Source organism: Drosophila simulans, chromosome 3L (genome assembly GCF_016746395.2).
Source record: "Drosophila simulans strain w501 chromosome 3L, Prin_Dsim_3.1, whole genome shotgun sequence".
Classification (NCBI taxonomy): Eukaryota; Metazoa; Arthropoda; class Insecta; order Diptera; family Drosophilidae; genus Drosophila; species Drosophila simulans.
The window spans coordinates 6,338,753-6,364,727 of record NC_052522.2 but is presented as its reverse complement, the minus strand read 5'-3'; the positions used below and the strand labels follow the sequence as shown (position 1 = coordinate 6,364,727).

Here is a 25,975-nt window from a genome sequence, read left to right as displayed (position 1 = left end):
CATATTTTTTGCCTACAAGTTTACAATGCACCGTAAAAAAAAATCGAAGAAATATAAATAAATAAACTTCATTCTGAAATTTAAGCTTATAAAAATATCAGATTAAAAAGCTAAATCAATATATGCCTAAACCTGGATTTATTACAAATATATTGAGTTTAGAATACTTAAGAAATTCCATAAAGTCATTAATTGCCATAAGATCTAGATGGGATTTAGACGATTTCCTTACCAACCCAAAATTATAAAAACATATTTTCAAGTGTATCCCAAACTGCGGGCCGCTAAACGAGTATCCTAATTTCTTGGTTTTTATTTTATTCAGCTTTTCCTGGTTTAACGCGGTGTACAAATTGTTGTTTAACAACAACACAAAGGCACATGCACATCATACTTTGCGGCAAGCAAAAAAGGGCGCCGCCAAACAAAAAACGGAAAAGCGCAGGGCGCGAGAAAAGCCTTCGAGTTTGAAAAATGTGTGCGAAAAATGGCCAAAAGCAGCCGCATTGTGTGGCCAGCTGCGATGCGAGTGTGTGTGTGTGCGTAAGTGGAATTCGTAGCGTGTGTTGGCCAAATAGCGACAACAACTACAGCAACAAAAGCAGCCAGCGAACTGCAATCGTACAACCTATATATAAAAAAAAAAAAACGTGGAATACTAGTAGCACACAGCTGGTAAAGCCGCCGAAATGTTGCAAAACATTTGCAACGTTTAAAATTTTAAAACACAAACAGAGAGCCACTGAGTTGGTGATAAGGGGCAAGGGAAAAGGGAAAGCGACTGGGAAATGTGAAATAGCTGGTGCAAAGCTCTTCCTAATGGAGAACAATAAGTAAAGGGGACTTGCAACCGAAAACTTCACCACCAGCTGCCCCAAAGTGCTAGAAAACCTCACTGACAGAAACATTTACTGTACTAAATAAGGTTAAAAAACAAAAAACAACAAGAAATGATAGCTGCAAAGCAGCTTACACTGAGCTGCAGCGAATGAGGCAGCTTGGGTTGCACGGAAAATCTATTAGTTCATAAAGAGAATACATACTAGGAAACATAAGGTTTATGTAAGAAAATCGTAATGTTTTTGAGAACAAAAACCTATTAAATAAAAGAAATTATTATTACAAATTATTACATTTCAAACGAACCCGCCTCAATAAATTCCATTATAAAAACGATAAAAATTGAAATGCTACAAATCTCGCAGGTTGCCCAATTACCGAAAATTCTGGGAAATTTAGAGACCAAAAACATTCCATAAATTGAATTGGCCAAGCACTTTGCATGGTTTTTATTGGTAATCCTGCCACCAACTGCGGCAGCTGCAGCGGTGTTGCATGCGGCGTTGCATGGCATCCAATAACAACAAACAAAAGGCATTATTAGCATAGTCATTAACACAGTTGGTCCCAGCAAGCCAACAGCGAATCCCGGACAAATCTCGCAGAGCAGAACCTGCTAATTAGCAGGGGCCACAAAAAGAAAATACAGGGAAAAATACCACGAGTTCGATGCGAAATCAATACAAATGCGGGCTTAGATGTACATACGTACATACGCCAGTTAGGTACCCGAATAATAAGCGTATATATAATCCTTTCGTACATAAGTCTGAGTATCGTAGACCCCTGGCAACGCAGATGCAAATTCTGTTAGCCAACGGACCCTCTCGACCTTTTTCAGGCGGCTTATTTGGCATTTTGCTTTCGTCCCGGCGGCAAATCATAATCATCAGCAAGGAGAAAAAAAACAAAACAAAAGCAGCTAAACAAGGACTCCCACAGACTGCCATGCAGCAAATCATTTATTAAGAAGCCCCTTCATCTTCAACTGAGCCATGCTCCTCCTCCGATCCAGCAGTCCTCCCCAGATCCCCACTTGGCCCCCACTTTTTCTGGGCTAGCTCCATGCTTTGGGGGCTCCATGATTGTCAGCGGGCACGGAATAATGGCTAAGCCGAATGCACTGAGCATCCATCTGAATCTCAAACTGAATCTGAATCTGAATCTGACTCTGAATGCTGGGCGAGCATGAAAGAAATATGAATGGCTGGCTGGCTGGCTGGAGAAGATGGAGGAGCTGGAGAGGAAGCCCGAAGGAAACTGGGACACTCAATGCATCATCATCCTAAGCCGCATCAAACGAGATTTGTCAGACGGGCGTAAGCAGCAGAAAGGCGTGAGCTGAAATTTAGACATAATAGATTGCCGTGAAGAATGGGACAGATTAAGTCCTAGATCGGCTTAGCAGTTCCAGCAGACGGGGAATTAAATAGAAAACGGGTTCGAAGCATGCAACTAACATTTCTCTAAAAATCTAAGAACGTTTTGAAATTGAATACATAAATGTCTAATTTCTCGGAAGGGAACTCTATTTGCAAATAAGCACAATTCTGGGAAATGCATTAAACTAAGATTAATTCTATTGGCAACGAAGTCATCAAATTAAAAATAGAATACAAAAAACAAAATGATTTAATTGTCCATATGAGTCAAAATAATCAAATAATGTTATTTATACAGAGAACACATTTTAACATTATTAAAGATTCCATTCCAAATATTTATTCGCAAAGAACGTTGAACCTTCATTTTAACTACACAAAAGCCAGACAAATTCCTCACTCGAGTTTAATTAACTAAAATTATTGACAATAATCACTCGCTGGAGAAGACGAGGCCATGAAAGCAGTTCTTCCGGTTTCAAAAAATTCAACTAATCACCAATGTCTAATTATAAACGTATTCTATCAGAGAGTCACTCGAAGAAGCAATCGAGTTGCAGGCCAAGAATGCAGAATTGGACAACTGGTTTTATGGCCAACGCCGAAATCGAGCAAAAAGCATGAGGGATGGAAAGCACCTACTGTTATCAAGTGGCAGGACGATGTTGCAGCAAGCACACAATATGTTGCCAGCTGTACAATGGGCCACTTAAACGACAACAATAAAAAATTATTAGAATGCCAATGGCAGTCGAGGCACCGGCAATAGCAAAGGATTCAGCTAAGGACTCGGCTCGGCAAGGAACTCAGTACGGCACTTCATAAATCTAGCAAAGGCATATGAAATACGAGTATCCTGTGCTGAGAGCAGAGCCAATCAAGTTGCATACAACCAGGGGCATGCAGCACAGAAGCACACAGAGAGAAATAATTAATGCATCATATATTAAGAGAGGTATTTATTGGTTGTTTTGTTATAAAGGATTAATTACTAGTTCTGTAATTTAAAAGTGTTATTTCTTGTATTTATTTTGCCTTTTTTCTTTGAAAGTTTTTCATTTTGTCTAAATATTAATATGAAAGATTATACTTTTCAGTGCAGGAAATAACGCAGGCAACCTTGTTACTACTTTTTCAGCATGTCCTGACCACCCAGGACATATAGACCCAGTAGAACGCACACACACATTTGGCTTGTGATTTATTAACAAGCTATCGTTTATCATGTGGGCAACAAAGGGTTAATGCCTGAAGGGCCTGCTGAGTTATGCACCACCACCAGCAGCAGCAGCTGCAATTGCCAATTTGCTGGATGTGGCTTTATGCTATATGCTCCATATACGATATATGAGAAAAAAGGATGGGGAAGGGGAGCGGGGGCGCGGGGGCGCGGGGGGCCGATACCCGAAAATATCTGAGAGGCATCAAGATAAACAACAATCGCCTCAAGATAAACAAAAGCGGAAAGTCACGAAAAGTATGCGCCAGACAAACGAAACAAAAAAATAAAGGCAGCGAGGAAAAGACGAAAAACCATGAAAGCCACCAGAAGAATTCCGCACCGATAATTTATGTGCGCCGCCAAGTTTATAAAAATTAAGATATTTTCCATTTCCCATTAAACATTTCATAGCTGGAGAAACGGAACCCAAGCTATATGCCCATAACTTATCTTGAAAATATTTGTTTTGAGCGCCGTGCTCTCGAATGTTTTTTTTTCACTGCTTCCTCCGATTTCTTTTTGGGAAAAATCCGAACGTGTTGAAGCGTTAAATTTCCATGTGGGCGGCCGGCCGGCCAGAGAATGGCCAAGACGAAAAAAAAAAAAAAAACGAAGAATGAAATAGGTGGACCGAGAAGCAAACAAGTTGCAAAGCTGGAAAAGGAGTCGACGTGGGTGCCGGGGCCAAGATAAAATGTTGACCAATAAATTTTGTGACCATGAACGACAAACACACAGAGCGAGCGGAAAATAAAAGGCCAGAACCTGAAACCCAAAGGGGGAAAAAGGAACAAAAAGCGCATGGTCAACAATAATAAACACAGACGATTAGGGGCAAGAGCAGGAGGCCCACAAATATGGAATGCTCTCTCGAGAAATCTTATTTGGGCCTTGACCAGTTCAAGAATCCATTCCGAAATTCCCATTAAATTTCAATTGATTCAAATACATGCCTGGTTTTAGTCCAGAAATCGAGTAAATAAATGGCAGTTCGTTCATTAGTTTCGTTGTCTAATAATTTATGTATAATGATAAGGCATTATGACAAATGAGCTTATCGCCTTATTCCGGTCTATTTAATCTGTATGTATTCAATGGCACCCTGCAACAACTTTTAAATAACAACCTTAACTTATACAGAAATTAATTTGTTTGCGCGGAAGTTCAATAAACGCACCTAAACTAATGAAGAAACACTTAAACTCAAATTAAAGTTCTTAAGGGTAAACGATGTTTCATATAGTTAAAAATAAAACAAATCTGCACTGCAAGTGTTATTGGATACGAGATAAAGTATCTTAAATGACAATCATAAACAGAAATGCATGATCTGCTGTGAACCATAAATATGAATGACTTTTAAAATATTATTAGGTAAAATGAATAAATGAATATATTAAGCCGTTTTTCAATTCTTTTTCAGTATATCAGTTTACGAAAAATAAAAAATTGCTCTATTTTAAGGTCAAATATAATGATTTTTGGGTTGAGATCCCTGTTACTTTAGACTGAAAGACCCGAGGAATATATTAACCTTTCCAAGGAATCCATTATAAATATTCGGAACCCTTTGAGTCAGAAATCCAGGTAACTCCTTCTTTATAGTTAGTGTATGACAAATGTGGAAAAACTAGCGCGACGGGCGATTGGCGACTAGCGACTGGCGGCGAACAGACCAACAAACAATGTCCAGCGATTTCCGATCGACAAGTTGGGGCCAAGAGCGTGATGAACGCGTCAAGAGGGGGGCGAGGGAAGTCGGAATGGGCGGAGAAGGAAGAGAGAAAGAGGAGCCGCAGCGTGTGCAAGAATGCTTTGCTCTGCGAGTGTCATTAACTCGTTTGCCTTATCTCGAAAAACGTAAACGAAGCTGCATGAGAGCTTTATTTACACGTATGTAGGTATGTGTGTGCGTTTGGGAAAATTACCTGCGAAAGGTGCCGCCCTGCCGCCTAATTGATAAGTTTTGGTTTCATATTCGTCTACGTAAGTAATTAACTATGGTAATTTAGGAAATTGGGTATATTTGGAGCGCGGCTTCTTCTTACCTGTCGCATCAATGACGCACGCTGCCGACGCTGACTGCAGCAGCGACGCTGGCAGCGGAGTTTACGTTAGCTCTCTCGCTCTTTATCTCTCCCACTCGAGCACAAACGTGTTGCGCTCACCAACACCAAGGCGAAATTGCACAGCTGAGCTGGGGAAAATGCAGCGAATGCGGTGCACAAAACAGAGGGCCGAAAACAATAACGTTATGTCAATTTGTTGCTGCCTGAGTTGTTCTCTGCCTGCTGCTCCCGTTTGTTGTTACTTTTTTTTTGGCACGTGAATCGACAATCGCATTTTTCAAATTCTTGCACTCATTCGCTTTTGTGCATTTGTTTACGTCACTGGCTCGTACACACACACACGCACACCCGCACACATACGCGTGACTGAATGAAAGGCGCGTAAAGAAGAGAGTGGAAATGCCAGAAAGAGAGCGATTAATTTGGCAAAGCGCCGCACGCTCAAATAAACAAATATTTTATTTATATTTCGTGCCCCAATCACTGGGCCTTTGTTAAGTACTATTCGTTAGTGTCTGCTAATGCCCATTTTGCACAAGTGTCTTATGCATGGCAACAAACAATACAAAAATCGAAATTTCCACTCGCGTTTCGCTCCTGCCCCGCAATCACGGGCTGCTGCAATTGGCAGATAAGCGAATCCGATTAATAATCTAGTGCGCTGCGCATTGTTGTTGCTAACGCGATTATTCAAATGGCTCGGAACACACTTTATTGCATTTTAATTAATATCTGCTGGCCTCGCGAGCAGCAAAAAATCGTCCGCTGCACTGAACCGAACGCGATGAAAACAAAGATGAACTAGCGATGGAACAGATGGCGATGTGAGGTCCAACCTGCGATATTTCGATGGCTAGGAAGTCGAGTAGTCGATTGGTGCACTCACTCGATAAGTTCTTAAATTTTCGATCTCAACTTTTTAACTTTGTTAAGCGACTTTGAATCTACATCACTTAAAGAAACTTATCACTCCGATTATTTCTGAATGATTAACTTAAAATTTCGCCTTATTAAAGGAACAACGACAAATATGTGCCTTCCTCATAATTTAAAATGTATCTTTACCGCTATTATATGTCATATTAAATTTAGTTTTCATATAAAATCATCGATAACAGAAACCGATAAGCAACCGAAAGACATCTGTTATGCAAACGAGTGGGCAGTCCTTTGATGGGCGTAGAAACTCATTGATAAAAACAAAATCGCTTAAAATTATTAGTTTGGGGGAGGGATCAGGATCGAAAGAACCGGGAGCATGTCGGAGCTTAAGGCCCCGTCGCTGCAATCTCTGCTGGAATCGGAGCGAGGATCCACAGACAGTCTGCTGGCCGAATCCCTGCAGCTGGATTTCGAAGATGTGAGTTGGGATTACCCGAAAATGGAGTGGCCTAGATAACACTTTATCTCGATTTATCAAATTATAGCTTGATGATGCCGAGTTTGCAATACCGCCCACCGATGTGCTGCCCACTTTGGAGGCGGTGCTCAGTGAATTCGAGGCGGATTCGGATGTGGCCTCCGAGTTTGGAATGCCGGTACCCCATGCCACACCCACGCCCTCGATTGGCGAGGATTCCACGATAAGAACAGATGGCAGAGGTGGTGGAGGATCCATAATGAGGTACACCCTCCTACACGGCATCTCGGCCCAACTTTCCTCAGCGGCGGAACGTGTCAATGCCGGAGCAGCCAGTTCCTGTGCCGTGGCCGCTTTCATAGCCATCGGAACATCGCATGGACACATTTTAAACTTCGATGTAACCCAAACCCTTAGGTGGGCCCATCAGGACAAGCATGGTCAGGGTGCGGTGGCCAGTCTGGCCTTCAATGCGGATTCCACGCGGCTTTTGACCGGTTTCTCTAGGGGATTAGTTGCCATGCTGGACACTCATACGGGTGATGTTCTCCGGGAGCTGTTCGACGTCATAACGCCAAACACCGGCGTACTACATGTCAAGTGGACCTCCAGATCATCACTGGCCTTGTGTGCCGATGCCGGCGGATCGGTGTGGTCTCTTAGTTTCACACGGAAGCTGGGCATCCGAGGCTGCCAATCGAGATGCCTCTTCTCCGGCGCTCGCGGAGAGGTCTGCGCCGTGGAACCCCTAATAATGGATTCCCAAGGGCGCCATGAATTGGATCAGTACTGCATAGTGGCTCTGGCAACGTTATCCAAATATTTTATCGTCACTGTCCGACCAAGATTGAGGGTCATCAAATATCACGTGCTTCAGGGACCTCCTGATTGCTTACCTCTCCTCGCCTGGCATTTAGTACTCATTCAAGCGGCAGATACTTCCCGCTCCGTGGACCCCGTGATCGTCGTGGGCCGCGGGAATCAATTATTCTTTCACCAACTGTTTGTCTCGAATGGACGGATCACGCTTTTATATCTTCGGCATGTCCAGCTGCAGGGGAGTCTTCTCTCCGCTCACTGGCTGGGACCAAAGTGTGTTGCCTCATTGGACACGGCGGAAATACTTCATCTGGTGGATGTGCGATCCAGCAAGGAACTAGAATGTATGGATATGGCCAATGCAGGACTGGTCTACGGATCGGCACAGTTTAAAGGACTTGCCACTGGCGGAAATGTGTCACCTGCCTTCGCTTTAGCCGGCTCAAATGCATGTTATAACTCAGTGGTTTCAAGAGGAACCCAGTTGTACGTTTTGGGCGCCAGATCCCTGCATATAATTCGAGTTAGAACATGGTCAGAGAGAATTAGCTTTCTGGTAAGATAACAAATGTGGATTTAAATGGTAAATCATAGCCTTAACTTTATCGTTTCCAGGTGAAACACCATCGTTGGCAGGAAGCCTGCCAACTGGCACTCGATGGCTACATTGCCTCGGTGGATCGCCCAAGGAAACGTGCCCAAGCCAAGGAGCGTATCATCATGCTCTTTAAGGAATACATCGCCAATTCCGCCCGGGCACCAGACTATTGCCTCGGCGCCATTGTCAACTGCTTGATCACCGTGGGTGAACTGGATCTTCTGTGGACACAGCTGTGGGAGAAGTTGCACAACAGCAGCACTGAACTTTTCTTACAGCACATTTCCGAGCATATAGAAAAGGAAACTATACATAGTGTCAATCCCGTGATATCACAGGCTTTGGTGGATTACTGGCTGGAACACTCCCCTGCCAAACTTGAGCAGCTTATCCTCAAACTGGATTGGATGTGCCTGGATCTCAACCAGGTACTTAAGGCTGTGAAGAAGCACCGTCTGTATAGGGCTCAAATCTACCTCAACACCCAAGCCTTGAATGATTATACGGCGGCGCTGACGGAACTCCTTCCATTGGTGACTCCAGAGGAGACGGATTTGGGTAACTGCCTGCTGGTCTACGTTTCCAGTTGTCTGGCGGGAAGGGGCTATCCCAGCGGAGATATTCCCGGGGAGCTGGTGCATCAAGTCAAGCACGATGTCCTGCGTTGCCTGACCTCCCAACACTCCAAGGAGAATGCCGGCGATGAGCTGCCCTATCCCTATCTTAGAGCACTCCTCAAGTTCGATACTCGGGAAACCCTAAACGTTATATCGCTGGCGTTTCAGGAACGAGAGTTTAGCAACGAGCTGGGAATCTCGCATCGCAAGAGGATTATCAATTTGCTGCTGGAAATCATGTCGCCCGAGAATGCAACGGTAAGGTTTGTTAACCATGATTGTTAGTCATCCTACAACAAGGTTTTTATTTTCCAGTGGGCGGAGATTGGGTGCCTGCTGAACTTCATTGCTCAGCAGATTTCAATGCAATGCCTGCCGCGGGATAGACAGCTTCTGGAACGAGTTTTGAGCCACTTGGCGCAGGAGGAAATTGCGAACGAGAGCAGTCGCCAACACTCTGAGCGAGAGAATGCATGGCACGAGCTACTATCCTCCAACTGCCTGGTCGAGATCAGCAGCGATGAGGAGCAGCTGCGCTTGGCAGAGAAGGCGAAGTGCTATTGCGTAGTGGAGTACCTACTGGAGAAGCTTGAGCGATACGATACCATCCTGGATTGCTACATCCGAAACGAAGCCAGGCACGAAACCATGTTTGCTTATATGGAACGCCATGTTGCTTCACCGAAGCGAAGCATTTACCGGCAGTTGAAAAGGCATCTAAGGGAACTACTAGCGATCAATGCCAAGGAAACCACACGCTTGCTAGCACTGCACTATCCAGAAAAGATTTATGAGCTTTTAGATGGCCTGAGAAGGGAGGAGAATTTGTTATTTCTGTTTCTCAAGTGCCTCAATGATCGTAAAAGCGAACTGGAAGCCAGTCAAATGGAGTTACTACTGGAACTATATTGTAAAATGGAGTCGGCGTCTACCGTCGAGGAATTCCTTCGTTCCAATTCGGGTTATCGCTTGGAGAAGGCCATTGCCATAGCTGAAAGCCATCACCTTAACCGATCTGTGATTTATCTGTATGAAAAGCAAGAGAGCTATGCGAAAGCCTTTGAGCTGTCCATGGAACTGCTTAAGTCCGCTGCTGGCGAGGAAGCAGCCAAGGAGGCACAAACTATATCGGCTCTTTTGGCTCGGTCTGTGGAAACGTTGCCAGCTCAGGAACTTGAGCGCTGTTGGTTCGCTCTCTTGCAATATATTCTGCCGCATCAGGAGCTTCAGTCCATTACCAAATCTCTGCTGCACGAGGCCTCGCAGCATATCGATCTGCATAATTTGGTTCAATTGATTATGAATACCCACAATGTGTCAACTAGCTTCGGTGATATAAAGGATCTTCTAATGGGTATGCTGGACAGTTCGAGGCACAAAACGGAGGCTTTACGAGCATCTGCTGGAGCCTTGTGTCAAGATCTTCACCTGGAGTTCGTCAAACGCTATCAGCACGCACATCGTGGACTTTGGGTGACCACCACAAAGTGTTCCGTGTGTCGCCAAAGGCTGTACGATCACAGTCAGGTGCTAATCTTTGGCGGATGCGGGCATGGCATACACGAGCAGTGCATGGAGGAGTCGGAGACTCAGTTTGAAGAATGTCCACGGTGCTTTACGGCCATTCCAGACCAAAGTCTTGGTTTGCCGCGGCCAAATAAAAATCTAATCAGCATTTCCTCGTCCCTGGAAATGGGTGCCTTGCAACTTAAGGCACCGCCCAGGCGATTTATTTAGTTGCATCCTGCTTTTTGTATATTCCATTTATTCCTCTATGTATTTATTGTACAACTATGTGTATTGTATGTGTAAGTAAAGAAATTGCATGAAAAATCCGGATATTTATGGTTTTTGTTCGGGGGATTCCTTTACTTTCGTATAAAATAATTATGAAATATGTTAAATGATGAAAATCATTCCATTTGGATATATTTACAATACAATACAAAAGTATATTCATACTTTCTAGAGCACACTTTTAATTATAATAATCACAAATTGCTATTTTTCCCTTAGCTTACAGGCTGTCTCGTAGGGTTTTCAGCAGGGAAAGTGTTGTTATAGTGCTGAATAAATTCCGTGCATTGTTCAGCTGTTAAATAAGAAATTAAAAGGTTTGAAAAGTGATGCTTTAAATCAAGATTACAAATTAGCTTACCTTTGGGAAAAGACAGTGTTTCATATAATTTTAGGTTCCTCATTTGGAAGAAGCGGAATACGCTGTGGAATATTAGATCATCTTTTGTCTTATGAGCCGCCTCCAGAAACTTGCGAGCTGGCACTTTTTCCAGGCCCATTGAGTTTTTAGCCAGCCTTAAGGCGTCAATAACTTTGCCTTGACCCAGCATTACCTCAATGATGATCTAAAAAATATTGTTAGTTCATACACCATAGTAAGTAAAATCTAATTAAAGAAATATCCACCTCATGTGCTTCAATTCTGCCCAGCATATCGATGGCCACCTGGGATATCGCCGTATCCACATTTGAATGGGACAACAAAAAGCAAGCCACCGACTTGGATTCCAGCAGCATTGAATAGCTGACCAAGCGTCGCAAGGTGTCGAAGCTGCGATTGGAGATCAGCTCGCTGATGATCATCTTGCTCAGCTCCTCCTGGGCGGCAATGTTGAACTTGTTCAGGGATTGCAGGTACAACATCAATATGGATTCCGTGTAGGGGCGGCGAGCTATGCGCTGAAAGATCTGCACCATATCCAGTTGCTCAATGAGCACAATGGGCGGTGTGCTCTGTTTAAGGGTAGTAGTTTTAACGTTTGATGGTTGAGCGGTTTGATTTTGCAGCTCCAACTGAACCCAAGACCTAAAGCATACCATACATAATATAATCAATATATATTTATAAACACAACATCTTTAACTTACGCATAGATCTTGTTAATCCGGCTGAAGATGGTCTCTAAGACTGGCAATAGAGTTCCCTTATACTGATCATCTACCAACTGTCCAATGACTTTCAATAGAATCTGTTTGCCATTGCTGCGCTGCAACAGGAATTCCGTAAGTCGAATGCGATCCGAAATCAGTTGGCACAATGGTTCAATGCAGAGGTTCAAAAACCACATGCAGCCCAACTTGGCATCGATTACAATATTGGGCTGGAACAGTACCCAATGCGTGGAATCTGTATGGGTATAAGTGTCACACAAAGTAAATTTTGGATCTTTTAAGTACTCACACAACTCGCACTGCAAGATTTGTCCATCAGGCGAAAGCGAGGGCAGCTTCAGGCCAAACGGTTTGATGGAGCGCCCTGGAGTTATGGGTGTATGATAGGTTATTTCATTGATCACCTCTCCGGGCAGGGAGATGTCGAATAGCAGCGAAGTGCCCGAAGCTTGATGGTGCACCACAATTAGATTATCCACCGTGTTGATGGCGAAGCGACCAAGCAGACTTAAGCGAAGGACATGACATTTGCGTGGCGCCAAGCCCGGTCCATTGAGCAAGTGCACCTCGACTTCCATCATTCCGGTGGTGCTATTTGACTGGAGTATAAGCACCGCCAGCACGCCGTAAACTTGTCCTAATGTCACCTTGCTCTCCTGTACATCGCGACTTGGATTGCCCACTGAAAGGGAAGATTTAAAGGCTTTAAAAGGATTTTAAGCCAAAAGGATTACTTACAGTCCACTTTAGGCAGCTTGGTGATGACTTTCTGCTTGACCAGCACTGGAATCAGGGAGTTTCCCTCGCTGGTGCATAGTAGAGCCACATTGGCATCGCAGCACCAGGCGAACCACTTGATGCCAATGCTCAGGGATTTCACAGAGCGCACCTGTCGCTTCTCAGGAACTACGGTGTAGACCTCCACGCCGGTATTCGATATCAGGGCCACCTCTCGATTGTGGACCCACACAAAACCATGGATCATAGTCTTCACCTGGTGGGTAATGATGTCCTGCAACAGCGGCTGATCTCCCTGAAAACATATGAACTCCACGGAATTCTCCTTTCGCTGAACGGCTAGGATTTGGTTGTCCGGCGAGAACTTGATGGACCTTATGGCACCGCCACGGTCGCTCATGCAGAAGGAGATGACGACATCGTCGGGAGATCCAGGCCCTTTGACCACCACACCAGTAGCACCTCCAGATCGAACAGCAAATATCTTAAAGATATAGTTTTAGTCATCATCAACTTGGATTTTTAACATGTTTTGTCTATACCTGCTTGTTGGAGTCATCGAAAAACACATTGGTTAGTTGGCTGACAGCATCAAATCGTATGGGATTTGGGGATAGTTCAATGTAGTGGATTGCATTGGAATTATCCATTGTTGTGCTGCAAAATAATAAACAACAAACTGCAACAGCACAACTTTTTATACGCCCCCCATTAGAGATGTGACATTAGCACAGGGCGGTAGAGATGAGTCACGAGTAACATAGTGTTATGAGTCACTGTAAGCAGCGATTAATTTCTTTAATTTTATGAGCAACGTTTTAAAATATACATTTCTTGTAATACTTATGTTCCAATTTTAATTTGTTTAATGTTTAAAGAAGATATTTTTAAACGTGTTTTTTATATTTCTTTAACCCCTTCCAACTCACGCGTTTATTTGCCATCACTATTGCTATCAGTGGTGTTTTTGCCAGCCCTATCAGCTGTTTAGTATACAAACAACAGCGATAAGAAAAAACGGCAGACAGGACACAGAAAAATATTTTTTCCTGCGAATTCAAAGAAACATCTCACTAACTTTGATTCAACCATTTGATGGGACACCTGGACAAATGCCGCGTATGCTCCAGCGATGTGGCTAGAGACGACGAGGCCTACAATTTGCTGCACCATCCATATCTCGCCGTCAAATTTTCGGAGTGCACAAATTTGGTGGTGGATCCTGATGACCAGGATATTTTGCCCAGCGAAATTTGCTCGGAGTGCTACGAGCTTCTGGAGAAGTTCCACTCCTTCCGAGCACTTTGCATTATAGCAGATAATAAGTGGCGTTCTAAAAGTCTGGTAACTTGGAAGAAAATTGATCGCAGGAAACCCGTTTACGAGGTCGATGAGGATGAGGAGGAGGAGCTGGAGCTGGAGGAACTTCTGTTGGAGCCACCGGAGATGATTATATGCGATACCAATTTGAGTGCTCAAAATACCGCAAAAGTCGCAGAACAGGCAACCCCAACCTTGGTATTCCATACCTTCACCGAAAATGTGCAGCAACCCCCGGAAACGGAAAAGAAAGCTTTGGAAGTGAGTTTAGGTTTAAGGCTTAAATAGGAGTTTAAATTAAGTTGTATTCGATGGTTTCAGGAGCCCCCATTGACCACATTTAAGTGCGACCTGTGCGCCGACGAGTTTCGAGAGGAGAAACGCTTGATTCTGCACAAGAAGGAACACCAGGGACACATGCTGTATCATTGCACTGAGCCCGGATGCGAGGAAGCTTTCAACCGATTCGAGAACCTCAGGCAGCACGAGCTGGAGCACTCGGAAGTGGGAATGCGGTTTGTCTGCGAGGAGGAGGGCTGCAACAGGATGTACCGGCACAAGGCTTCGCTGAAATACCACCAGAGCAAGGCGCACGACATTGGCAAGCCTTTGAAGACCCATATGTGCGAGTTCTGTGGTCGGGTGTTCAAGACTGGCTCTGCCCTAAGCCAGCATCGGTTCACACACGGCGACCAGCTGGTATTGCCATATGCCTGCGAGCTGCCAGACTGTTCTATGCGATTCTATAGCACGGAGAAGCTCAAGATCCACATGATGCGTCACCAGGGCATAAAGAACTTTAGCTGCCCCTACTGTGGTCTCAAGAAGACGACCAAGAACGAACTGCGACTGCATATCAACTATCATACTCTGGAGAGGACCTGGTCCTGCAAGGATTGCCCCAAAGTTTGCAACAGCTCAACGAGTCTTAAGAAACATATCCGCGCAATCCACGAGAAGGCAAGAGATTATGCCTGCAGCTATTGCGAAAAGAAATTTGCCACCCCCGACACGCGAAAATATCACGAAATGACCCACACTGGCGAAAAGAACTTTGAGTGTCACGTTTGTGGCAAGAAATTTATACAACCCTCTGCCTTGCGCACCCATCGCAAGGTGCACGAATCGGGGGATAATCAGCAGACCGCTTGTGCTCTGCTGCAACTGACTAGCATGGGTTAAAGAAGTTAACATATTTCTATTTTAGGTTCAGTGGAAAGTACAACATTCATATCGTATTTTACTTGACTCACAACTTAATTAATATTTACATACCTCCTTTATTGAGGGTTTTATTACGATAGCGAAATAGAAGAGCAGGGAAGAGCAATTTTTAATAAACTAGTCTTAGTTTCTAATCGCACAAGTACATGCCATTTTACCCTTATTAACGTTAACAAATCAGGAAGTTTAGGGTAAATGGCATTATTAAATAAGCTGTAGTTTTTCTATCTTACCACGAAACTAATTAATATGACAACAACCCGCAATAACGACAATAAATCTTATGGTGTAGGGTATAAGTGAATGACAATAAATCAGAAGGTGTAGGGTATAAGTTAATGACAATATATCAGAAGGTGGAAAGTACAAGTATATGACGATAGCCACAAATAATGTTAATAAAATCGGAGGAGATTATGAATGAGACAATAACCCTTAATAACACTAATCAGGAAGTGTAGGGTAAAGTGAATTATTTTAAAGTAGCTGTAGTTTTAGTTTCTTACCCTTTATGTATGTCAATTTACCCTTAAACAACGAAAATATCAGGAAGATTAGGGTAAAAGACATTTCCTAATATAGTCACTTTTGCAATTTACAGTTTAAGTAAACGACAATAACTTCGAATACTGACAATAAATCAGGAAGTATAAGGATACGGGGATTTTTGCAATAAACTTTGGTTTAAGTTCTTAACTTTTGAGAATATGCCAAATTATCCAAATCAGGAAGTATAGGGTAAAGTGCATATTCTTTCATTATTAGTGTAGTTATAGTTGTTTGTTTTGTAAACTTTAAGTTTGTTGAATTTATAAAATTGTTTTGTTATTATTTATTTTTTATGAACTAAAACCTCTTACTCGGTTTAAAATGAAATTACATACTTTAAGAGTACTATTGTACTTACTGTATCGACAAATAAATACTCCAATAAAGAACCACTTCCTTTTGGGATTCAGAATGTAAATATCAATAATTGTTTAATTATATTTTCAACTAAAACAATAATGTACAGGAATTGTGTGTGTGTGTGTTCTTGTGTGTTACTAAATTAATCGGCAGAGGATTCGCTTCCTGCCGCGGACCACTAAAAACTAAAGTACATCTGCTAAAGGTCGTGAGTCTGTTTATTGTATATGGTATAGTATATAGATAGCTTTGCATACATATGTATAATGGTGTGGTAAATGATATGACGTGCCACGATCATTTCCCCCGGTAAATATGGTGAAATCTGTTGCATTAAAATCGTTGTAAATATGATTCTTCAGTTATTGTTATAGATATATATTTGTATAGTTATATATGTTGGTGAGCTAAATGCGTTTTTTTTTCGGCTGCTGTAAATATTGAGTGTATAAATATGTTGTATTCGTATGTATATATCGTTTCTATATTTGCGTGTACTGATCCTGGGGGGAAATACGATTTCATGTCCTTCGCGTTCACTTCACTCGTTCTAAGCCTATGAAAAAATGCGTTTGTTGTCGATTTTACATTTTTAGAAAATGTTTAAAGTACGTAGAACATAAGAATATAGCATATTTTTAGGCTAAATATCACCCACGATTAAATCGTTGCTTAGAGACTACATAAAAACTAGACATATAATACATTCTTGCCTTGTAAGTGTGTATAAATATATCCCAATATCGGCAACGGGTACAGATTATAATTCAGACATTAACCAAAGACACAAGTCCGCGCTAAACACTAAACACTATGGTATACCAGTGTTAAATATTATGTAAATTTAACCTTACATCTGTGGGGTGTATATAACGTACTCCTATATCCTATCAACATGTTAAGCTCGCTGAACATTTCACATTATGTTTGTATTTAAACGTTTACTCCATTTAGACATAGTCCGAGGGCACTGTGCTGGTGCTCGTCTCGTTGATGGCCGCCAGTCGAGGACCTCGTCGTTGCGTCATCGCCGCAGCCTCGCCCGGCGTAAGGCCATTGCCCCCACCAGCACCGCCTCCAAGGATGGCGGCTGCTGCTCCTGCAGCCACAACACCGCCGCCTCCCACACCACCGCCATGATGATCCCAGTTGGGCAGCGGCTGGGACATCACGTTCAGTCCGACAATCTCGTAGGCGCCCTGATTACTGCCACTCGCTCCGCCGGGCATCGCGGTCACCGACAGATCCGAATAGTAAGCACTGCTGGGCGCCGAGGATACCACCATGGGAATGTCCTGCTCGTGGCCCTGGTAATTGTATTTCTGTAATGAAGGGTGGATTGCAGGATTATTTTCAGATTTTTTACTGAATTTCTGTCATGAATTTGTCTATGAATTTGTTTAACTTAATTTAAGAGAATCATTTGGTACCCACCTCGCCACACTGACTGTAGGCCGTATTCTGATATGAGGGATTGGCGGATCGCACGGACTCGCGATCTAGTTCCGCATAGAGCGCCTCGCTCACGCCCACCGGACTGTAGGCGTCGTCCATGTGGGTATAGTGGTTCTCCGCCGGCGACGTCGACGGCGGACCGATCTGGTCGGGACCGGCGGAGGAGCGGCGACTGCCGCCCAGCCAGGTCCAAACGCCGGAGTTGCTAGTGGGCCGCCGGATGCTGTCCGCCGAGTGCTTGATCGAGATGGGCGATCGATTTTGGCCACCGTTTCGGTTATTGCGACACCACCAAGGCTGCGGGCGGCCACCTGCAAGGGGAATTCATAGAGGGGTTAGCCACGAGGTCGTTATCTACTGTTTGCTTAATTAAAATCATGTTACTCATACGACACGTTGTCCGCTGGCCAGCGATAATTGCGAAAGAGTACATATTCAACGAAAATTACAATTGCCATTTGTGTGGATTATCTATGACACTTGCTTCATTAAAAAATATTGGGAAATCAGCAAAAAGGAATGTGGATTAGTTTAATAAAAAACCAAACAAAATGTTGTAAATCAAATGCAGTTGGGTTGGCAAGCTTTTAAACTCATTCTTATTATTTTTTAGGTAATAGTATCAATATTAATTTGATGAGTTTCATTTCCTATATCTTAGGGAACGATAGTCTATCGAATCCAAGCCGAATTCAAACGCAGCAGAAATCTATGACATTTCGGTTTATAATCGGGCTATAAATCAAACATTCACCTCAGGACGCAAACAAAAGACAGAAACAAACAAACAAACAAAGCGTAAATTAAACGGCTGTCAACTGGCAGCGAGGTGGCAAACAAACTGCACCGCTGCACCACTGCACCGCTGCACCACCGAGTGGTTTTCCGCAGTGGCAGCAGCCAGCCAGCCAAATGGCCGAAAATGCCAAATGTTTCTCCTTTCCGCTATCAGCACATGTGATCTCATAATGCCCAGGCGGGCATGGGAAGGTTAATGGGAGCTCCCGTGTGTGTGTGTGACTCAACCGAGCGTTTGAAGGCACTCAAAATCCAAATAGCCGGGATTCCATAAAACCCTGGCCGTCATAAAGCTCATAATTTATAGACAACTGACGCCAAACGCTCATTGAGAATCGCAGTAGGCAAACACGTATAATTGCTGGTTGTAAACGCGGTGGACCTGTTCTCAACATCCGAACCACAACGTCCATCGTCTCGACTTTCCAACTCATCGCCGGTTAATTTGCCTAGAGTCGCTTGCAAATGTGTGTATTTAGTTTTTATATATTTTAACTCGCCTTTCACTCTCATTAAGTTGGAAAAGATGGTGCCACTCGGAGCCACTTGGGGCGATTCAGCTAATTAGCGTGGTGCATACGCAACGGCAGCGATGGTTTCACAAGTTATGCACATGCATAATGCAGTTCCTTGTGCACTGGGAGAAATATGCCAGAAGTAAGAGAAACTTAACTAGATAAAATACAAAATTATAAAACAATTATGCACACAAAGTAAATCGCTAAGCCAAACTCAATTTGTTCTAAGAAACGTATAAAATGCTTTCAAAGTGTACAATTTTTTTCTCAGTGCACTTTGCATTGCGAAGTTGGATTCGAAGTCTGTTTTATGCTTATGATTTACGTACTCCGGCTAAGCGAATGTCCAGCAGCAATGGTTTTGACTGCGGCGATTATTACCCCCGAACCGAAGTTATCGTACGTAGGTGCTCATATACATGCATTTTGTGCATGTCACCAATGCGGCAAACACAAGTCGCAGACTCCGAGAGACCCCGGCTCCAAGATCCAGAGACCCAGCTCCAACTGGAACTTGGCTTTAATGGCTGTTTTTGCGCCGTGTTAACGATGTTGCCGCGGCTACTGCACAGCTAACTCAGCTGAATCGAGCCGATGCAAGTTGCACTGAGCTGCGACTGCAACTGCATTGCACTTACGATTTCTTTCGGGGTTTCTCAATGCTGCAGCACAGTGGTAGGCAGCCCAGAAATGTGCTGTATGTATATATCTTCTCGCCTTATAGTACTTTATAGATCACTGTGCTTTACTGCATTTTAACAGCTACCGCGGCTGTCTTATCTTCGCCTGCTTATCGCAGTCACTAGAACGGCAGCAGGGAAACTGCAAGCGGCAAATTGTTGTTAACAAAATATTTCGCAGTCGACTTTTGTTCGGTTGAAAAGCGGACAAAATCAAAAATAAATAAACGAAAAATTAACGAGCACTTTGGCTTTGGAATTTAATTTGTGCTGTTTGGATTTTTATTTTACTTTTTGCTGCGCAAATGGCAAATATGACATGTGTAATGAAGTCTTAATAGTCGGATAGATAATGCCAATCGCAGTGCGATTTAATGCACACAAATGTCACTTAGTATTTTTCATTTATTTAACAATTTTTTGTGTACTGCTTGGTTTCTGTGAGTTCTTTTTATGCATAATTACAAGCTGTTACGCATACGACACGTTGGCTGCTGTTCAAAGATAATTTCAAAGAGTTCCCAAGTAAATTGACACCATCGAATGTTGCAATTGCCATTTGCTGTGATGGCTAATTGCGATTGCTGAAATATGCAAATTGGAAATCCTTTGTTTCTTTCTTGTAAGTTTTTTACATTCTTATTCCAGCATTGTGCAGATAATTAGGTAATTTCGAAACACTACTTATATAATATACATCTTCGACACATTTTTAGCCAAGTTCGTATAAAAACAAATTTAATGTTTAACCGTTTTTAAAGACTCCCATAAAAACTCAGTTCAATTCAGTCCCTAGTTTTTCACCTTTGCGAAAAAATGTTGCAACAAATAAACACCACTTAAATGTGCATTTTTGGGCAATTGAAAATTTTCTCTTTCGGCGCAAAAAAAGACTTGAAAAAAATCCGAAAAAAAACTCTGTGGCAACTGGCGCTTGTCTCTCAACTCTCAACGTTGACTTGGACATAATCACGCGCTTTAAAAGCTGCTGACAGTTTAACGATTTGTGGCGATTGTTTGTTTCTCGGGTTGTCTTTTTTTAGCTTGGATCAACATGCAGCCGTGCGTACCACCAACGAAAATTATATAAAAAAAACCCCAACAAGTGGGTAACAAAAACTTTTTGGCAAAATACAAATAAACAAACCAACAAAAAAAAAGGAAACCAACAAGAAACGAGCATTTTCATGGGGACAGCTAATTGGCTGCTGTGACATTAAATGCCGTCAACAATTTGTCCTGCATGTCGATTGTCGGGCCCACAAGACGGACGGTGAAATTGGCGCCAAGCCTCCGGAAGAAAGGGAGTGAGCTGAAGAAAGGGAAAGATTTCGCCCTGAAAAGGGATCGGATGTCAAAAATTCGCCTACTGCTGCAAGCTGTAAGACTCTCCAGAATCGAGCAACTAAATCAAAATAGCAGAAAGAGTCCTCTGCCCTCCTCTAACCATTTTGCACGATTTTCAAACGTGTTTGACGAAGTCTGCGGCCATGACAATTGTTTTGGCTTTGCCTTAATTTGTCTACAAATTTTCTTTTACTCGAAAGTTTTAGCCAGCACGTAGCCCGGAGCCATATATAATCCTCATGGCTCTCGATTTCGGTTTCAACTGCCGCAGGAGGAGCAGCAGCATCTCTGATTTGTGGCACGAACGTGAAGTTCATGCATTGTCGTCAAAAATTTGTCTTCATTTTGTTAGTTTACCTTCCTTCCACTCCAGTCGCAGAAAACAAATTAAAATGTTGGCACACCAAAAAAAAAAAAGGAGCTGAGGTCCCGAGAACGAAAGATTTCTTTGAATTGCATGCCATGGCAGAATTATGCAATTAAAAATGGAAATGAAAATGCAAAGAGAAGGCAAGACCCTCGATGATGAGCAGAGGTAACAAAAAACCTGACCTGACTTGGCTTGGCTAATTAATCAGACGTGGCAAAAAAACATCAGGCTTTTTTTTAGAGGATGTGAGATATTGAATGGATAACATTTTTGGTCGTAAAGTTCTTATGGGAAAGTAAGACATTCAATGTAAGCCTTTTAAAGCGCTAGCATATTATAAAGATACCTAGTTTGCTAACTATTAAACAACCACAATTTATACAACCTGCTGATTCCCATTTAATCACCCACTACAAATCATTTGTCTCATTTAAATAATAGCATTGAATAAGGAAAACATTTATTCACTTACCATTGGCATTCGCTGATTTAATTCTGCAAAGATAAGAACAGAAAAATGTGTACCAATTAATAAACAGAATTTTAATAGACTGCCGGGCATAAATTAGTTTGGAGTAAATGTCAAACTTGTCGAGCGACAAAATGGCAAATGCCAAAACGAATGACTTAGGACACAAACTTGAGCGAGCGAATGACTCAAGACACAAACTTGGGCCACGCAAATGCTTTTACAGCCAGTTGCGTGTGACGCGAACCGACACGCCGATAAAGTTTTAAGCTAATATAAAGTATCTGCTGTGCCCGATAAAAATCCACCGACAACAACGGAATTGCATTATCCAGCAACCAGAGAACACATTTGCCATTTGTTGCGATTAGATTAGAGCCGAAAAAAACAGCGAGGATGTTTCTGGCATTTAAAAGCCACTGCAATCTTGGGTTTCTTGGGCCTGAGTGATTTAAGCCCGCAGCTTCGAATTGGCAGGTGTTTTTTCGCCTTGCCCGCTTTCTATCGCCGTTTTTTGGCGCACATTTTCCAATCCGTTTCATTTTCCCCCAACCAACTACATATTTGCACTTGCTGACTCCGCTTTTCTGGGTCACATCGAACGGCACGAACCTGGGGCCTAAATGGTCATATACTACCTCTCGATAGATAGATACATATATATATATTCGATCTGTGCGTATCAATTAACCGTCTGTCCGATTTGATTGAGTGCAGTGCGGCATGAGCTGCATTTTCCCCTCGCTTTGCCTTGATCGATTATAATGTTAACTCAACTCGAGCCAATTCGTTTTACTCTTTCTTCTTTTCTAGCGTTAGTGGTAGTTTCAGTTGTAGTTTTTGTTCCCCTCAATTCAATTAAATTGAACAAGCAGTCGCCGCTGTCTCGGGGGCCTTGGCTTATGCGCTAATTTACCTAGCTCGAGTTTTTCCAGCTTATTTTCCAACAATTTTCCATCGGCGCGTTATGTTCAATTTTCTGCGCTTGTAGTTTCGATCTTTTTTATAGCTCTTTTTTTGGAGTTGATCGAGTTTTTTGCATGCTAATTGAACACGCCTTTTTGTGTCTTAAATGCATTAAGCGGTTTAAACTTGACTTTTGTTTTTTCTGCTCCACTAAAAGACGAAATACAAATAATTTTAGAGGAGCGGGCCTGCTTTAGAAACGAAATCAATATAGAAAGGTGGAGTATTGCCACCAGAGATCGAGTTAAAAGGGTCAAAGTCATCAAAAAGGTTAATACTCATAACTGCGGTTAACGAAGGCAATTTAGTTACAAGAAATGTTTTGGTGGGCTTTACTTATAAAATTATACAAGAAAAGCAGGATATTATAGCAATCAATTAAAATCTATGAAAAATGTTTGCCATGTAGGTTTGGACCGCCTAATTAAAAGCCACTTTGATTTCCCAATCCCTAAATTATCCAAGTGTCAAATACAAGTCTCCATTGCAATCGTACTTTGAAATTTTTCCGACAAGCCTGTGGAAACCATTGGAAAGACATTACGCCGTCTAGACGTTGAGCAAACATTGTCAAAAAAAGCGCAGAAAATTCAAATGGCAGGTGCCACTTAAGACTTAAGCTCAATAAGGTGGCCAAAGCTAAACAAATCAAGCCGAAACACTGAGTACAGAAACAAATGCAAATCTGGTGACTTGGTGGAGACATGTGCCAAGCAAATTTATAGCACCATTACGACCAGATCGAGAATTGCATCAATATGCAAATAAGTGTAACCGATATTACATGTAATTGCTGCTAATTTGGCAGCCAACACGTCCGACCACGACGTGACATGCTCCACACACCGACTTACGGACAAACGGACGGACAGACGGACGGACGGACCGAAAAAAACTGAGAAACGGTTGCGAAAACCAGACCCAAAATGAGTGACTAAGGCTGACGGCAAGGCAAACACCGTGACACTCGGTACGACAAGGGGACAGGTGCGCGGGTAGGTCCTCAGGTGATTAATGCAAAATCAAATTTGGTCCAAAAACCGTGAGAATAGCCGAACGACGGCACTTGATTGAGACAACTTGGCACGTGAAAGGTGAGTTTGCAGAACGCAATATTGAGTAAATTATTGAGTATTTTGGGGTCATTAAGCTGTTCAAGCAATTTCAGTCAATTAAAATGTATCTAGTATATCAAAATATTTATAATACATCTTTAGATGTGAATATATTGAAGTTATAGGATATACAAATTAAAGGGTAAAAAATGAAATGCTTTGTAATTATCATTTGGAATAACCAATCATAACCAGGTGGTATCCACCATATTGTGATCAAGTTATTTCCCTTTCTTCATAATATATTCAGTCATCTAGCCAAACAACTCCATTCCAACTCCTGTTTGGACTCACATTTCGCGTCTGTTTGTTTTGGCTTGGGCGGATAATTTGCAAAATTAATTTTATGCAAACATGCTGCCGAATAAGACGACATGACAATTTAATTGGACGCGACATGTGGCCGGCGTTTCCACTTCACTTCAAACTGGAAGCCCACGGCAGCAATCGCATAACAAGCGCGGCGCCTGCGCATTCGCCAATTCCAATTGGACAAAGATTTCTGTTAATTTGGCGCGCTCGCGTGTGTTGTTCTGTACCGCCCCCGCCACCGCCCCCCCTCCCTAACCAACAACAACAAAAGCCATCCCATGCCGCTTTAACTCCTATTTAAATATACTCGCAAATATCTGCCGATCGGAGTGTGTGACCCACTCTTTACGGCCTTTTTGATAGACCATAGACCATAGAGAACCCAGGCGATTTTGGCCATATAAGAACGCCTGTGGCAAAAGCCATGTTTCGCTTAAAGAGCAATTAAGTAATAAAGCAATTTCATGTTTCTTTGTTTTCGGCATCGATTATTCTCAGCCGTTGTTGCCCGTTTTTATATATATATTTTCCTTTTTTTTTGCCGTTGACTCACTTAAGAGGTTTTATTTATTTTTTGGTGGGCGTTTAATTGAATTGCTGGTGTTGGCGCGTCGTGCCGCCCGTGTGGGCAATGCATTGTAAATCTTTATAGTTACACAGATCCCACAGTTCAGATATTCGCGTAAATATGAGAGTCCATGCGAGTGGATACTTATATGTATAAAATTCAATTTGTACGCCGTTGTAAATGTCGCCGTCGACTGAACATGACGGATCGTTGGGGTCGTCAAGGGGTTAAGAGTTGAATGTCCTCTTCTCCCCACGGCTTCCCAAGCTCATATGTGTGTAGTTTTGCATCTTTTTATCATGACTAATTGCGGCATATTTCTAGCTAAATGCCAAAATTTGAGTGTTTATTCATTATTTTCAGTTTAATTTATTCGCCGCTTGTTTTGGCCAATTAATTTTGAACGGTCAATTTATGAGGTCTCGTGGGGAAGAGTCAACATTTATTTATTGTTTGCAATTGAGCGTGTTTAAGAAAGGCCCAAAAGAGTTTTATGGATATCGCCATGTACGACGACCAGTTGTGTCATAAATAAGTTAAGGCTCCAAAATTAAGGAAAACCCACTAAAAATTTAAAACCTCTTTAATTCCTGTCTGTGTTTATATGGCATGAGCTCTTTGGCTAGCTCGATTTTGGTATATTTATATTTCATTGAACTTACCTTCTACATCTTAGAACTATGACCATTACAATAGCACCTATTAGAGCCGATATGATTGAAACTATGATTAGGGTGAATGCCCATCCAAGTTCGCCGGCGGTTTCTGCAAAGAAGAAGCCACAAAAAAAGAAAAATGGTTAATGAAAATAAGTGCTGATATATCTGAGGAATGTGTGTAATGAGCGTAATGAAACCAGATGATCGGCCTGGCCAACGGTGTACGTAATACATTTATGATTATGCAATTTTTATGGAGCGATGGCGATAAAGATGATGAATTCATAAAAGGTTATGAATATGAATAGGTGCTGCAGTATGAAATATGTATAAATAACGCGAATTTATGTGAATAAACAAGGGTACAGTGGTCACACGCATTCTGCGCCCATTGGATGTTTAGTAAATTTAGTTTGGAATATATTATTTTGGATGTCTGGTCGTATAAGAATTTTATTCAAAATTTTAATACAACTGTATTCATTTATCAATGAAAAGGCGAAACTGGTTAATTCGTGAGTAGACTCAATTAGAGCTAGAACTGTGGTGGTAGCTTGTATGCGATTAAATTAAATATGCTCTTGAAAATAATTCCAATTCAACTGCAGAGCGGTTTAAATTTTCTCAAATGCTCACTTACATATGTACGGGCATTTAACGATGCAAAATTAATTACAAACTTTATTATCTTAACAACTTGAGGCTCTTGA

General features: G+C 42.3%; 5 protein-coding genes across 5 annotated transcripts in view; 2 read left to right on the top strand and 3 right to left on the bottom strand.

Moving 5' to 3' along the window:
* LOC6737026 (bifunctional heparan sulfate N-deacetylase/N-sulfotransferase) overlaps positions 1-6,351 on the bottom strand; it is a 54,040-nt gene extending 47,689 nt beyond the window's left edge. The window contains exon 1 of the mRNA XM_016170949.3: positions 5,493-6,351. The gene's annotated coding sequence lies outside the window, so the exon portion shown is untranslated. The remainder of the gene's footprint in view (positions 1-5,492) is intronic.
* Positions 6,352-6,637: 286 nt separating this feature from the next.
* LOC6737023 (vacuolar protein sorting-associated protein 8 homolog) lies at positions 6,638-10,746 on the top strand. The gene is made up of 4 exons (XM_002083834.4): positions 6,638-6,873; positions 6,941-8,248; positions 8,308-9,165; positions 9,223-10,746. Exons 1-4 carry the CDS (start codon positions 6,772-6,774, stop codon positions 10,642-10,644), a joined length of 3,690 nt encoding a protein of 1,229 aa, XP_002083870.1. The 5' UTR covers positions 6,638-6,771; the 3' UTR covers positions 10,645-10,746.
* A 21-nt stretch (positions 10,747-10,767) lies between these two features.
* On the bottom strand, positions 10,768-13,290 carry LOC6737022 (regulator of MON1-CCZ1 complex). Its single transcript, XM_016170947.3, has 7 exons — positions 13,098-13,290; positions 12,556-13,039; positions 12,107-12,499; positions 11,794-12,052; positions 11,332-11,731; positions 11,066-11,270; positions 10,768-10,999 (listed from the first exon to the last, which is right to left on the bottom strand). The coding sequence occupies exons 1-7, from the start codon at positions 13,203-13,205 to the stop codon at positions 10,920-10,922; spliced, it is 1,929 nt and encodes a 642-aa protein (XP_016030646.1). The 5' UTR covers positions 13,206-13,290; the 3' UTR covers positions 10,768-10,919.
* Positions 13,291-13,497: 207 nt separating this feature from the next.
* On the top strand, positions 13,498-16,066 carry LOC6737021 (zinc finger protein 253). Its single transcript, XM_016170102.3, has 2 exons — positions 13,498-14,136; positions 14,197-16,066. Exons 1-2 carry the CDS (start codon positions 13,651-13,653, stop codon positions 15,055-15,057), a joined length of 1,347 nt encoding a protein of 448 aa, XP_016030645.1. The 5' UTR covers positions 13,498-13,650; the 3' UTR covers positions 15,058-16,066.
* LOC6737020 overlaps positions 16,046-25,975 on the bottom strand; it is a 58,610-nt gene continuing 48,680 nt past the window's right edge. Inside the window, exons 4-7 of the mRNA XM_016170946.2 lie at positions 25,269-25,371; positions 21,649-21,671; positions 17,443-17,774; positions 16,046-17,330 (exon numbers count right to left, since the gene is read on the bottom strand). Of these exons, the coding sequence (XP_016030643.1) occupies positions 16,959-17,330; positions 17,443-17,774; positions 21,649-21,671; positions 25,269-25,371 (830 nt within the window). The 3' untranslated portion in view covers positions 16,046-16,958. The remainder of the gene's footprint in view (positions 17,331-17,442; positions 17,775-21,648; positions 21,672-25,268; positions 25,372-25,975) is intronic.